The 14,543-nt window shown below is 36.0% G+C and overlaps 1 protein-coding gene across 1 annotated transcript; it reads left to right on the top strand.

The window, feature by feature from the left end:
* Positions 1-2,123: 2,123 nt before the first annotated feature.
* LOC122143149 (lectin-like) lies at positions 2,124-3,606 on the top strand. Its single transcript, XM_042753979.1, has 6 exons — positions 2,124-2,167; positions 2,277-2,352; positions 2,653-2,795; positions 2,878-3,018; positions 3,200-3,314; positions 3,476-3,606. Exons 1-6 carry the CDS (start codon positions 2,165-2,167, stop codon positions 3,550-3,552), a joined length of 555 nt encoding a protein of 184 aa, XP_042609913.1. The 5' UTR covers positions 2,124-2,164; the 3' UTR covers positions 3,553-3,606.
* Positions 3,607-14,543: the final 10,937 nt, after the last annotated feature.

The raw sequence follows: 14,543 nt of genomic DNA, 5'->3' as shown, positions 1-14,543 counted from the left end.
AGTTTATTTTGTTCAGTACCTTTTATATTATATGTTGGAAATCAATTAAATTTAAAATTTAAAAAAAAAAAAACATGTGACTATGACGTGGCGTGTAACGTAGCGTAAATATGAAAGTTTGTTTGTCACAATGAAAAAGAAAAATCGACCATGGATCATTCAAAAATAACGACCTTACCTTCACCGCTTGTAAACTATTATTTTTTGGTCTGTCTAAATAAAATGTTTTTGTTTGCAGGGGTACATTAGTGCCTCGAACCGCATGCATCCACCCACGCACCGGAAACAGTGCCGGAGCTCAACCAAAACATCTTGATCTTGATCTTCCTCAAGACGCATGCATGCAGTTTTATTTTTAACCGCTAGAGGGCTAAAACCAGTAACTGTCTATCATGGTTGGCCCTGCAGGTCTCTGGTGGATTTCGTTTGACTTGATATCCTTTTAAGGTAAAGAGCAAACCATTGACTGTGGCATAGCGAAACAAACATACAGGCCAAACGTATGTTTTAAACTTTAGCTGGCTTTAATGACCAACTATTTTTTTTTAATTAGCCTATGTTTTATCATCCTGTAGTAGAGTGGTTCCCAATCCTGGTCCTGGAGAACACCAAACACTGCACATTTTTTGGTGTCTCTCTTATCTTGACATACACATTTGAGGTCTTGAAGTCTTCCCGGCGCAGTCAGTATGGAGGGAAGGAGAGGAAGGTAGCAGTCCACATGATGGGGGAGGCAGCAGAAAGTGTCTCTTGGTGGTTTATTGAGTAGGAGAGAGGAGCAAAGCTGGAATCAAGGAGGAGAAGAATGGTAGTGATTTGGCCACCAACCCACCAACAGGAGGGTGTTACGGTTCAGGGTCGAAACACCCAAGGAGAGTTGGATACTGTCTGATGACATCAGCTCCTCCTAGCCAAAGCTACACTCTTGCAAAGTGAATGTAAAGACAAGAATCTCTTAGATCTTGCATAATACAAAAAAAAAAAAAAAAAAAAAAAAAACTATTTTTGACAGTTATGTTCTAGCTATAATGATGAATGGAAAGTAAGAAGAACTAATGCTTCATGCAACCTAATGCATTATGTTCCTAATACAAGTAGTTTTGTTTATCATGAGGCCAGCTTTAAAGGTTATTTTTTTTTTATTTGTGATGAAGAACTGAGAAGGAGATGTGAGAGAAATAGGAGGGGTTGTGAAAATTAAAGCGTTACAAAGTGACTGGCAGATTAATTTAATTCAAATTAAGTGACAAAGCGATTCAGGTTGATAACTGTCGCCAGCAGTGTCAGGTGGAGTTAAGATCACAAACTGTATCTTCAACCACAAGACCTATTGGTTTCACTGTGTTGTAGTAGACTTTTTTCAGATACTTGTCATTTACCAGATTGCCTCTTTCTGACCAATGTACTGTCTACAAAATCAATTTTAAATATATAAATGTAAATAATATAAATATAATTATTAATACTTCATGTGTTAATATTGTAGGGTGTGTTGTTTTGTGATTTTTTGTTGTTCTTTGTCTTTGTGTTATGTTTTTGGATTCTTGTGTAATAGGACCCCTTTGAAAACGAGATTTGGCATTTATCCCAGAGAATAAAATTTGTTGCAATTTTAGCCTGTTTTCCAAACACAATACTGATAGGGTGGGGAAAAGATAAGAGAAGGGTCATGCAAATGTAGGAAATAAGATGCAGACCTATTTCTTGTTTGGTTTGAACCATTACTTAAAGTTAAAAGTGCATAATGACTCAGATTGTAATGAGAAGCAGCGGGAATGAAATCCTTTAAGGTCATGATCATATAATAAAACAAGTAATCATGTTTCAATCCACCAGGACACGATCTCTCTTCTCATTCTTTCCTTTTTTTTTTTATTCATTGAAATTTGAATGCATAGGTTGATCTGTGTAAACTTTACACAATTCACACAAAAATCTATTATTTTTTCTTAATTATATTAAATATATTTATATTTAAATGCTTCAGTCACTAGATGTGTGTAACGGTTTCCTGTGTGATGAATAAAAAACTGTTCTTCACCCTTGAGACAGTAAGACAGAGAAGAGGAGGAGTTGTGAAATCGAATGGAAAGGTATAAAAAATAAGGTGAGACAGATGCTAAATTATTGTGAGGGAAGAGACGACAGAAGCTGGTGAACTACAATGGCAAGTCTTTGTATCCTATATATATATATATATATATATATATATATATATATATATATATATATATATATAATTTGTGCTTAATAATCATATTCCACTTCTTCGACAGGTCAAATCAGGATCTATTGGCGTTCTGTTGATGATTCTCCTTTTTGGGAGTGGAAACTTCTTAAAAATGGAGAGAGGTCATTTTTAATTCATACTCAAATATATTTATGTTGACTTTTCATAATTATATCTCTTACTTCACACACATTTCTTAATGAGCCCCTAATATTAATTAAAGGTAAGCCAGGTGTTGTTAAACAAAAATCAAGTGACCAGTTTGTGCATATGGTTTATAAAGTATTTGTTGAGATGACTTGCTTTGAGTATGCATTAGTAGATTAACAGAGTGATAAATTAAAAGTTCATCTTTTAAACAGGCAAGAAATACTACATTTATAAAAATTCGTAGAGTTCAAACATGTGATTCTGTCATTTAGAGTTTGTTGCAGGCCGTACAAATGTCACTGCTCGGTGTTCTATGCCTAAACCGTGTAATGTGTACGGCTTCACTGACTGGTACAAAGTGGGCAGTGTCTGTGTCAAATACTTCGACAGACCTCTCAACTTCACTGACGCCGAGGTATGTTTTTTTGTCCATGCAATGTGAAAAAAAAATCAATGTAATGTGTAGTCATTAATGTTCTTCCCTTGTTCATATCCAGTTCAGCTGTAGGACCAAAGCCCCTGGTGCACACTTGGTGTCGGTGCATAAAAAAGAGCACAATGATTACCTGCTCTGCATTGTGAAAAAATTCAACCCAAATAACCTGCGCTTCTGGCTCGGAGCTTTTGAACTTTTTAAGGTAAAAAAAGACAGAAATCTGTTGGTGTTTACAAACAGGGAGAGCAAAGAGAAATTACAGATTTTATGTTTTTATCTGGTTTTCTATGACATGCATGCACTATAGTTTCTCACTAACAACTTTTTTTGTGTTTCTTTCTTTTTTTTTTTCTTCTTTAAATCTCCTTCTCATTCTCTCTCAGTCTGGTCAGTTTCTTTGGGTTGATGGATCCTACTGGGATTTTCAAATCTGGACACGTGGTGAACCCAACCATATGTACACCAGCATAGAGGAATGTGCGGAGATGAACTGGAAAGGTAACAACAGAGAGACACTGATGGGTTATAGGATAATCACAATGAATTTTAAGTGAATGTTTTGCTAAATGATTTATTCCAGTGATGCTGTGAGGAATATTTGGTAAGACACACTGCAGATGGTAGAATAATCTCTTCATTTCACTGTCCCTTATTTTCAGAGATTGGCAGATGGAATGACGATGCTTGTCATGTCAAGAAAAACTACATATGTGCCTTCAAACGAAAGCCGTCTTGAAACCAGGCTCTGAGGAGATGGAGTAGTTTTTATCTGGGTACTGTCCCCATAAAACTTTCTGAATAAAATTATATTCTCTGCATCAACAAAAAACTTACAATAAAAATAAATAAAAAATAATTCTTCAAAATAATTCTTCAAATAGCTTTAAAATGCTAATAAAGAATATTTGCAATCAAAATCAGTTGATTTTATTTTTTTTGATTGTTTGTCTGATTATGACTGACTGTAATGAATACACCTATAAAAATAAAGGTTCCAAAAGGGTGTTTTTGCAGTGATGCCTAGGAGAACCATTTTTGGTTCCCAAAAGAACCTTTCAGTAAAAAGTTCCTAAATGCAAAATTTTGAAGAACATAAAAATATAAAGAATCTTTTTTGAATATAAAGAAGCTTTTCTGCATTTGAAAGGTTCCGTGGATGTTCAAGGTTCTTCATAGAACCATTGATGCCAATAAAGAACCTTTATTTTTAAGAGTTTTTAAATATTTAGGAGACCAGATCTCTGTGTGGAGCGCTGGATGTTGTCAGACAAAAATCTCACTAGATTATTACAATAATGGCAAAATAATTGTTTGGAAATGTAAACTTATATTTCCTACTGACACACTACAGCAAAAGATAGAAATAACTTTAAAATTAATAACTTTAAACTTAAAACCATTTTTAAGCTGGTAAAATTCTAGTGTTCTAATAATTTTTGGCCAACCACTCTATGCTTGTGTCAGTTTAATAAAAAAAAGGTTTTTATATATATAAAAAAAGTTTTATATAAAGTCTGTTTGCCTTGAACTATTAATCTAAACATACTGTATGTGCTACAAAAAGACCCACATTGTAAAAAATCCAATTAACAAAATGTTGGAAGGACAAAAATATTTAAAGCTGCAGTCTCTTTGTCGCCATCTCTGTTTGCAAACCTGCACTTGCAGCTGTTTGCGGAATTATCTTCCCTGAGGTGTGTTGTGGGCGGCACGTCTTGAGCACCTGCCCCTTTGCCCTTTGGTGCCCAAAGTGCAGTTTTGTCAAAGCAAAATTTCCTCTAATTTTTTTTTTTTTCTTTTTGTAATAACATGCCCTTTTGTGAATGCCTTGTGAACATGCCCAATCTAAATATTAGTAAAATTTATGAATAATAATTTAGCCGTAAATAAAATACCCACATGATGACCTTTCACCTGACCTCGACGACCTCATCCGACCGGGAAGATTCCTCACGCCGCACCGCGCATTTTTTTTTTTATTGCCAGAGGATATTTTCAACACCGCGGCAGCTGGTAATTGGTGTTTCATTCTCAGCGAAGTGATTTTTTATGTTTATTTACTTATTATTATTTTACAAGAATTCAGAAATGAATTAAAATATAATTATATTTTAAATGTGACACAAATATTTTTTTTTTCTACAATAGCAACAGTGTTTACAACAGCAAGACCACTTTAGCCTGTAAACTCAATAGTATCTCTCTGGAAATAAATGTAAAAACATCAGTGTTAATATAAAATGAATAATATACCTGACCTGACATCAGTCAATGTGTCATCTATTCTTTCAGTGGTCAAGGAAAACAATGCACATCTGGTTTTTCCCCAACATGACTCAGCTGCTGAAGACATATGGCACACTTCCGGTGTCCACAGCAACTGTGGAACGTTCCTTCTCAAAACTGAAGCTGGTGAAAACCAAACTTCGCAGCCTTTGCAAAGATGAGAGATTGTCTGACCTTCTTCTGTTGGCCATTGAGAAGGACATTCCAATAAATGACGATGTCATTAAAATTTTTAGAGACATGTCCGACAGGAAACTTCTGTTATAAGTGCCTACAACCACTCATCCTCCACTTATAGGTAAGATTTAATGCTACACTGTGATTTTTAGTAGGTGCCAACAGAATGAACACACACACACACACACACACACACACACACATTTTAGTTTCTTTATTTATATTTTTGATTAGACATAATCAATCAAAATCCAACTACATCTCATAGTCAAAATGCAATTTGAAATCATGATCACAGTATTGTATACTGTAGACACACAAACACACACACCTCTGTCTGTATAGATTTTTCTTTATCACTCTTACCCCCTGCCATGGCTACCAGCATCTTATCCCCCAATTAATGTTTTTTTTTTTCTCAGATAATAAAACTATATTGTACTGTACGAAACATGGGCCACGTAGATTTTACTATAACATTTTTCTATAGTTTTTTACTATAACAGCTGTTCTTAATTATTCTGTAGAACAGAGAAGGAAAAAAGCCATCAGGTTGGGACAACTTAAGACATTTCAGTTTCTAATCCCAGAGTTATTATTAGGTGGAAAGAAACTTTTTTTAACTTTTAAACTTAAAATTGTCTTTCCCATTCTGTTTCTTTTTCAAAACTGAATCACAGCATTTGCTGCCGTATCAATACATAATCATCCATATCGATACGCGAATCAGCAAGGAATGCATCTCAATATATTGCTGCATTGATATTTTGAGCAGCACTATTTAAAGTCTTGTTCCATGTGCCCCTTTTATACTTTGAGCACGTGCCCCCTCCAAAGGTCTCTGCACGGCCCTGATACCCAAAATAAAAAGGTTTCTGCTCATGAGTCTTTCTGACTAGATACATGGTGTGTGGAGATTCTAAGAACTCCACATGGTGATAGAGATTCTGAGAAGAAGTCCACGTATTTAAATTAAACCCCAAGTGTTGTTGAGAGATTCTGAGAAGTCAACGCATTCAAAATGACTGAAGCCACGTATTCAAAATGTGTTCTATTCATAATGATAAGTTTAATTTCAAAAGTTAAAAATTAATATTTCATGGTAGTGATAGGTCTTATATATTAACAGGTTTCATTTTTATATTCAAAAATGTTTTTGGTAAATGTTTGTGGTATATTTCATATGTAATTTCACAGTATTTCTAACTGCATAGTCAGCTGAGTCTGTTTTGCATATGAAGTTGAACTGCACGTATTGTTCTTTTGTATCAATATTTCTTAGAATTATCAGTATGATACTTTGAATCTAAAAGAGGAAGAAGTCCAAAATCGAGACATTGACTAGACTATTTTTAAAGGTCAGGTGTGTTATTAGTGATAGTCCAGATGACGGCTTATGTCTGGAACAACAGTATATAAGATAGACTCTGAAAAATAGAATGGGTTTGACTTTCTGAGACTCTGGTCTCTCTATCTTTTCAGCTCACTTCCTCTTCTTTGGCTTCACTCGACAACTCTTAGACTCAGACTTAGAACTCTTACAGGTTTTATTCAAATTCAGATACCTTGAAATTCAGATACTTTGATACTCTGATACTTTGATATTTTAATATTTTAATACTTAATACTTTGGTACTTTTGATTCAAACAGAATTTTAATTACAATTTTATTCATGTTTTGATTAATACGGGCTCAATCCATCATAAATGGATTGTTATGAAAAATGTACTAACATTGGATTTATATTTTCTATATTTGAAGGTTGTTGTTATTATCCAGAACTTTATTTCCAAGTTATGATTTGTGGTTTCTGTTCTCTATATTATTCATAATAAATTAAATTTTGCACTTTATTTGTTTAACCATTTCAGTGATAAAATACACATTCTGCATTATCAACATATGTTCACAAAGCTGACACTTCAAAGTTTACTGTTCAAGAATCAGAATTACTCAGACTGTTATGATAATAAAGATATATAAGCTCAAACATAAAAATAAAAATATTAAAAACATTTTTTAAATGTATTAACTACTGATTTTAGGCCGTTGAAACACAAAAACAGAGCATTATGCGCGCACTGTCTCTGTTTCTGTGTGAGAGGAGTGCGTAAGCCGCGCATCAGCTGCTAATAGAGCTCGTGAGCATTTTTGTCGCTTTATTGGCTTTGAACGATTGCATAACACTTATATGCGTCCATTGCGAGAGAAACCCAAAAACAAACACATTTAGGTTTTAAATGATTGTAAACAGTTGCGAGAGAAAGCGCATATGTAACAGAATATTGGATCCGTACTTCGGTCTTAAAGGGGAAGCTGTCCTGCCAATATTTGTCCTGTCTGCCATTCATGAAAATCTCTCACTGCTCTTGTAACTAGAAGAAGAAGAAAATAAATAAACAAATAATGCTAATGATTATGCATATATATATATATATATATATATTTATATATATATATATATATAGATAGATAGATAGATAGATAGATAGATGTACATAACTTACACAGTGAAAACTAATTCATTTACACAATATATTTATTTATTGTAGTTTTTGTCCTATTGCTTGTAATTAGTTTCTTTTTCTTAATTCATCACTGACTGTTTATGGATCTCCAGTGAGCTTGAGTTTTTTTATTTATTTATTTTTTTAAAATTATAATTTTCTTGTATTAGTTTGATATTGACATTGGTGACAAGGATTATGAAAATTCTATGGTATCAAATCTTAAAATCATAAACCTTATTAAAAGAAAAATAATTACATCAAGATATATATATCGTTATCGTGATATAAAATTTCCCATATCGTGATATAAGATTTTCGTCATATCGCCCACCCCTATACAATTATTGTTTAGGTGTAAATTAATATAAGTAATGTTAATAACTGAAACCTTATTGAAAAGTGTTACCAAAGTTTTATATATTGTGTTGTGTGTGTGTGTGTCTCTTGATGGTTTGGATTAACCCTTTTATTGCTGTATCCCTTAAATCCAAACTGCTAAAGTAACTGTGCCCAATCCTGTTCCTGGCGATCGACTGTCCTGCAAAGTTCAGCTCCAACTCTAATCAGTCACACCTACCTTTTAATTTTCAAGCAATCCTGAGAACCTTAATTAGTTGCTTCAGGTGTGTTTGATTAGGGGTTGGAGCTAAACTTTACAGGACAGTCGATTGGCATTAACAGGGTTGTATGTGCTCGCTGGGCACACTTTCACTGAATCCACCCGCTTGGCACACTCTCACACATCCCGGGCCCGCCATCGCTGCTTGCAGCTATATTTTTTTATTATTATTATTATTTTTTTCTAACGGAATTTTCTTTTACTTTAAGCCTATATTTTTCGGCGGGTGAACTGTCTGCACTGCTGACTAACTTGAATAAAATAGACAGGTTATTGTCTATGCTGGTGGTTTGTCCAGCCTTTATTGAGCTCTGTTGGTTGAACATGATGATTAGACAGTGTTTTGATTTGCCTTTGCTGAATATTGAAAAATAAAGGTGTAACTGTTTTTGCAGTTTGTCTATTCTTTTTTCCACTCTCTAAGGTTTTATTATTATTTAAGTCATATTTTTTCTAGGAAAAACTATAGGCCCACTCACTTTTTTAATGGCCCACCCAAAATACAGTTTCTGCCTACGCCACTGGTACAGGTGCAATCACGCTATTCAACCACACAGATATATTTATTTTTGTAAGCTTCATTTTACGCTGTGACTTAAGGTAGTTTTGAATTTTTTTGATTCTCTAAATATGCCTGTGTTCATTTGTGGACCTCTGCGTTTGCTCGCCAAAAAACTAATTTTATTGTTACAATATTAACATTATTTCTAGTAAAAACTTACATTACATTACATTACATGAACTTACAATTCATTCTTTCATCCACACACAAGTGAATAAGTTAAAATCAAGCGGCAACTTCCCGCTCTTTATCGTGAAGCCAACACAGAAGTGACTTAAACTGTAATTCATCAACTGGCCGCTAGAGGCTGCAAAAGGGAGTCAATCCCATAGACATCCCATGTTAAAATGCCCAACTTTACAGCAGAAAAAACATGTTTACAGCTTGGTTCAAAATATGATTTTGGTCTATATAGCTAACTTTACCCTTCATGACAACTGTGAGGGAGGCGATTTTTTTTTTAACTCATCTGTTTAAATTATATTAAGCCTTAAATTTCTGCATAATGAAGGGCATGGCGATGAATTTGCAGTTTTAGTCACTTCAGTGTTAGTTTTCACGAGAGAGACCGGAGAGATATATCCTGGATACGGTTGCCGCTTGATCTGAAGCGGACACCTGAACCAGGAAGTTGGTCACCAGGGGCAAGTTCAAGCTCAAACTGGTGCACAACATTTTAGTATGGTTTCCGGGTTGAATGACATGTTTCCTGGAAATGGTGTGAAAACATGTACAACTGTCTTTGGATACATTTTCTCTTGTTTGGTGGGTGTATATCACAAATATCAGCCCAGTCAGCAGCAAACATGTATATAAACCACGCGGTATTAATGAGACAGCTTTCACAATGTAATTAACATTAACATGTTATTCACAAGAACAAGTATATTATTTGCAAATTTTTATTTACATTAAAGGCAAAATAACTGAAAATAATAAGAGCACAAATATAGATCTGGAACTCCTTTAAGTCTGTCTAAAAATCCATTTAGTAATTTCAGTGTCTTCTGGTCCATATCCTTTCCTTAGGAAGGTGTGCTAGACACTGATTTATGTAACATACAAATACTATACATGTTTATATATTTTGGCTATTGTATTGTGGAGTGACACTTTCATAAATCTTTCTATACTCCTCTGATTATATAATGGTAAATATTACAATAACATAGCACAACAACAGTGATTAGCAATGATAAGCCTAATACTCACAATAAAAATAATAAGGTCATATAGATCCATTAACACAGTTCTCGGAGGTAAGAAGTGGATTATCCTTCACCTGAAATGTTCGTCTTTTCATTCTGAAATGCGAGGGCAAATGTTTTGGATCACAATATTTAGGGACCACAGTTTCCACAAATCCCTTCACTCGATTGGGATGTTCTCTTTTATTCTGGACAGCAAGGGCAGTGACTGTAACATCGAGTTAACATCGACCACTGCAACTACATACTGTGTGTACTTTCCAGACTTGGAGTTTATTATTTTCATTCCAGTTTAATATGTGTAAATGTTTAGAGGTTTTTTTTACTACAATTAACTCTAACATTATTATTCCTATTTCACATTACCAACCAAACCCAGCCACCATACACATCACATATCCATATCAGAACCTAGAAACAACACCTACAGACAACAACTACAACCACTGCCGTCACCATGATCCAGTCCGTATCCAGCCCAGATGGGTATCAGCACCTAGAGATAACCTCTACAGCCCTGAATGACAATAACTGCAAAATTCAGTGATGTCATCATCTAGTTCAGCTCTTTTCCAATAGTGTCTGTGCAATCAGTTAAGTGTCCACAAATAAGCAAGCCAAAGCCGACAATGGGAAGGACCCAAAACTCGATCGGTGACAGAATTTGAGTAGAAAACCTTGGGAAAACCAGGCACAGTCAGGGGGGGGGGGGGGGTTCTCCTCTGGCCAGACGAAACCAGCATGGTGTGGTTTAATTCTACGCCTCAACACAAGTCAGAGCAGAGGACTGGTTCTTGTGGTTTTGTCCTGATGGCCAACGAGGGTCTTTGGAGGGGATCTGTCTCTGGGGCTCATCTAGCTGTATTACAGATGTAATGTTTGTCAAGTGGAACTTTAAAGGGATAGTTTCACCCAAAAAAAATTTCTTCATTCCTGTATGTTTAGTCTGTATGAAAGATGTTATGAATGGAGATTGTTATTAAATAAAGGCTATTATGTGTTGTAATGTGTGCGCTTTTAGTAATTGATAAACACCAGTTAATCATTATAACTTTTATAATCATTATAATAATCATTTTGTGTAAAATATAAAAATACATTAAATGTAACTATCTACTGTTTCTAACTAATGTTTCCCCCTTTGAGAGTTCTAATAACTCACAAAATGCAAATTTAGACCTTCATTAGTCCATTCTATGGCCTATGTTTGTTAACATAAGCGCCATCTTGCAGTCATGTAACTTGAAAAGGTTACAGGCACATATAATTTATTCTGTGTCTTGTCCTAGATTTACTTAGGTGTAATAGTTCTTTTTAGAACCATAACTGTTGACACATTCAACATGCATGGTAACATGTTGTATAAAAACTACATGATGACACAGAAAACCATGTAGCATAAGAGTGGAAGTCCTGAAGTCCATGGCGCACTTTTCTATAGTCCATTTCCCACGTAGATTCACTCAGATGACTCTTGGTTCCTCATGAAGCTTGTTCATGGATGTCTGAGGTGATGCTTTACAACCAGGGTGCTGCTTATGAGGATGACATGGCATGCACACATACCTGCAACACAAGAAAACAAAGAAACAGCAGACCTGCAGTATTCATGCATAGATATTTTTAGACTCCTGTTGATCGTATAGTGGTTTTAAGTCTGGTGATCGTATAGTGTTCTTCTCAATCTAGTTTTAAGTAATTTGACACCTATGGGACCAGTGAGGTGGGGAAAAAAATACTAATAGGGGAAACCTATGAGGAAGTCTTCACCATAGGGTTGGCCCCCAAGGCCTGTTGCACTTCGGTTCTTCCCTGGGCTCCCCACTGGTCTGTGTGTGTCCTAGTCTGTCCCTGTAGTTGGTGTGCAAACTTTACTGTATTACATCTCCATCCTCTAATGGAACATCAGTCATAACAAACATCATAAACCAAAAAGGATAGGTGAGTGACTGGAGTGTGCTGTAGTATAGCTTTGAAGGCTGCGAGTGTACTTAACTAGTGTTCTCTCAATGGGAGGAAGTGACAGTCACCTTTCTGTAGTTTTATTTACAAAGAATCTTTCATCTTTGTTGTACATTACTGGAGAAGTTAAGCACTCACAGCCCTAAGAGTTAACACCTGAGCAAGCTGCTCCAACAGTTCGGTGAAGTGGGGAGGGGCTCCTTCAGAGTGGTAAGTAGACTGAGTAGGAGCTGAGTAAAGCTGTTAATTTCTCCTAATGTCTTCTTGCTTTTCCTACACTCTTTCATCCAGTGTCCAGTTTTACCACAGTAATGATAACTCCCCTCCTTCTTAGGACTTTTACGTTTCTGTTGGTTCTCTCTTGTGTTGACCTGAAAGTATGCTGCTGCATCTTTACTCTGGCTTTAACATCAGAGTCTCTTTCCCATGTAGCTAAACTGTCTAGATTACTTCTGAGAGTTTTGTTAGACCAAGTTACGTAGATCTAGGAATGGCAAGGCTTTTCCTGTACTCAGCTACAAGGCCATCTGTCCAGATGTGGACTAATGGTCCCTTGTCATCTAGCACACTTTCAGGATCATCAACTATTCCACTGTAAGTTACTGCAGACTGACAAAACCTTTCAGTGTATTCACTCACAGTTTCTTCTTTCCTTTGCACACAGTTAGTGATTCTGGACCAGTCTATTTTAGGTCCCATGATATTCTTTAAAATTTTCAAAACACCTTCTCTCAAATCGCCTTTACTGGCATGTTGTAGTTCAGAAGTAACAGCAGACTCAAAACTGTTGAATTCAGATTCAGTTAGAATTTGTGACATCAACTGTGTGACTTCCTGCTAACGACATGTCATAGAGAAGCATTTTGCTGATCAATGCTCTTCTAAATTCAGAAAAAATGTGTGTGCGCTGAGGGTAAATTCTGGGATAGTCTCTCTCTATATCTTTAGGTCTTAGCGCTTTGGCAAACAGTTTGTACTTGGACAACAGAAGAGTTGGGAGGAACACTTTCAATTCCCTCAATTCTCTGAGATCTTCTCCTAGCGCCACATACCTTCACTGAATCTATAGGCACTTCAGTTACTGATTGGATGGCTACATCTGTTTCAAAGAAAGCTTGTAATTCAGGATCTTAGTCAAAGAGGATACTCTAGCCTTCCACATCAGTTTTTTGCTGCAACCAAATTCTCTTTAGCAGCAGATAGTCAAAGAGGATACTCTAGCACAAAGTTCTTTGTTCTGTTTCTCTAGCTCTGAGTTACGCTGAGACTGTTGTGTAGCTAGCACTAAACCAAATTCTCTTTAGCAGCAGATAATGCCTTTCATATTGTTCTTGCGAATACATGATCCTAGTACCTTTTTACATTTTTCATTTGACCATACTTTTTTTGGATCAATACCAAAATTTCTTTATCAAGTCCAATCTGACTGACTCTGTCACTATTGAGTCCATGTTCTCTCCTAACAATGATTTGAACTCAACTGTCTGTCCATGAAGGAGTAGCTAGTCCACCTTTCTTAGTTGTTGGAATCAGCTTAGCATTCCTTCTCAACATCTTATAAAGTCTTTCTGACACAACAGGACACTTCTAACACTTCCCTTGCAAGCAGAGGATACACTTGTTAACATATAAAAACCTGTTAACTTTCTCTGGCAAAGCAGAGGACACATCAGTAACCTCTCTGACAAAGCAGAGGATATGCTAGTTAATACACATCATAATGTGTTCAACCTTCCCTGGCAACGCAGAGGATAACCAACTTGCCAACCACACTGTAATAGTTGTCTTCTCTGACTAAACAGAGGATTAACCTTCTGCCCTGGCAAAGCAGAGGATAACTAGTCTGTTAACCAAACCCTGCAGCTGTTTGTTTACACTTCTCTGACAGCCCAGAGGATAACCACATTAACTGGTCTGTAGTAGTTCTTTGGATAGAGTAACACTCACCAAAATCGTTGTTGAGCTGAAAAAAGGATCTGTAATTCAGTCTGGAATGATGTGAGATAATTAAACGCTCTATCCGGGTCACGGCACCAAAACTGTTGGAATCTCAGAAGGGACAGACCAGGAGACTCTTGGGTAATCTTCAGCAGGACTCTTATTGAGAATGCACAGCGTGGCGCTGCAGTCATCTAAAGTCTAACTAGTCATTGATACATTTGTAGTTTATATACATTTCTAGGGGAAGGGATACATAGAGGTGGAGACAATCTAAACAAAGCATGCAAATGCAGTACAGGGATCAGCCCCACACTGGCATTTTCCCAGCTTTGATCTCATCAGCATAACAGTGTCATTCAAATACAGAGGTGCCTGACAGTATCGCTCATACCTTCACATTATCATAGAGACAAGGCACAGCTGTGCCTTGAGCTTAAAAAGCCAGATGGTTCAGGAAGAGC

Source organism: Cyprinus carpio, unplaced genomic scaffold (assembly GCF_018340385.1).
Source record: "Cyprinus carpio isolate SPL01 unplaced genomic scaffold, ASM1834038v1 S000000932, whole genome shotgun sequence".
Classification (NCBI taxonomy): Eukaryota; Metazoa; Chordata; class Actinopteri; order Cypriniformes; family Cyprinidae; genus Cyprinus; species Cyprinus carpio.
This window is presented reverse-complemented; position numbering and strand designations above follow the sequence as displayed.

Excerpts from the sequence above, each read along its gene's own strand:
- LOC122143149 (XM_042753979.1), top strand. Across the intron at positions 2,353-2,652 it reads CTTCTTAAAAATGGAGAGAG|AGTTTGTTGCAGGCCGTACA; the intron begins GTCATTTTTAAT and ends TCTGTCATTTAG. Across the intron at positions 3,315-3,475 it reads TGCGGAGATGAACTGGAAAG|AGATTGGCAGATGGAATGAC; the intron begins GTAACAACAGAG and ends CCTTATTTTCAG.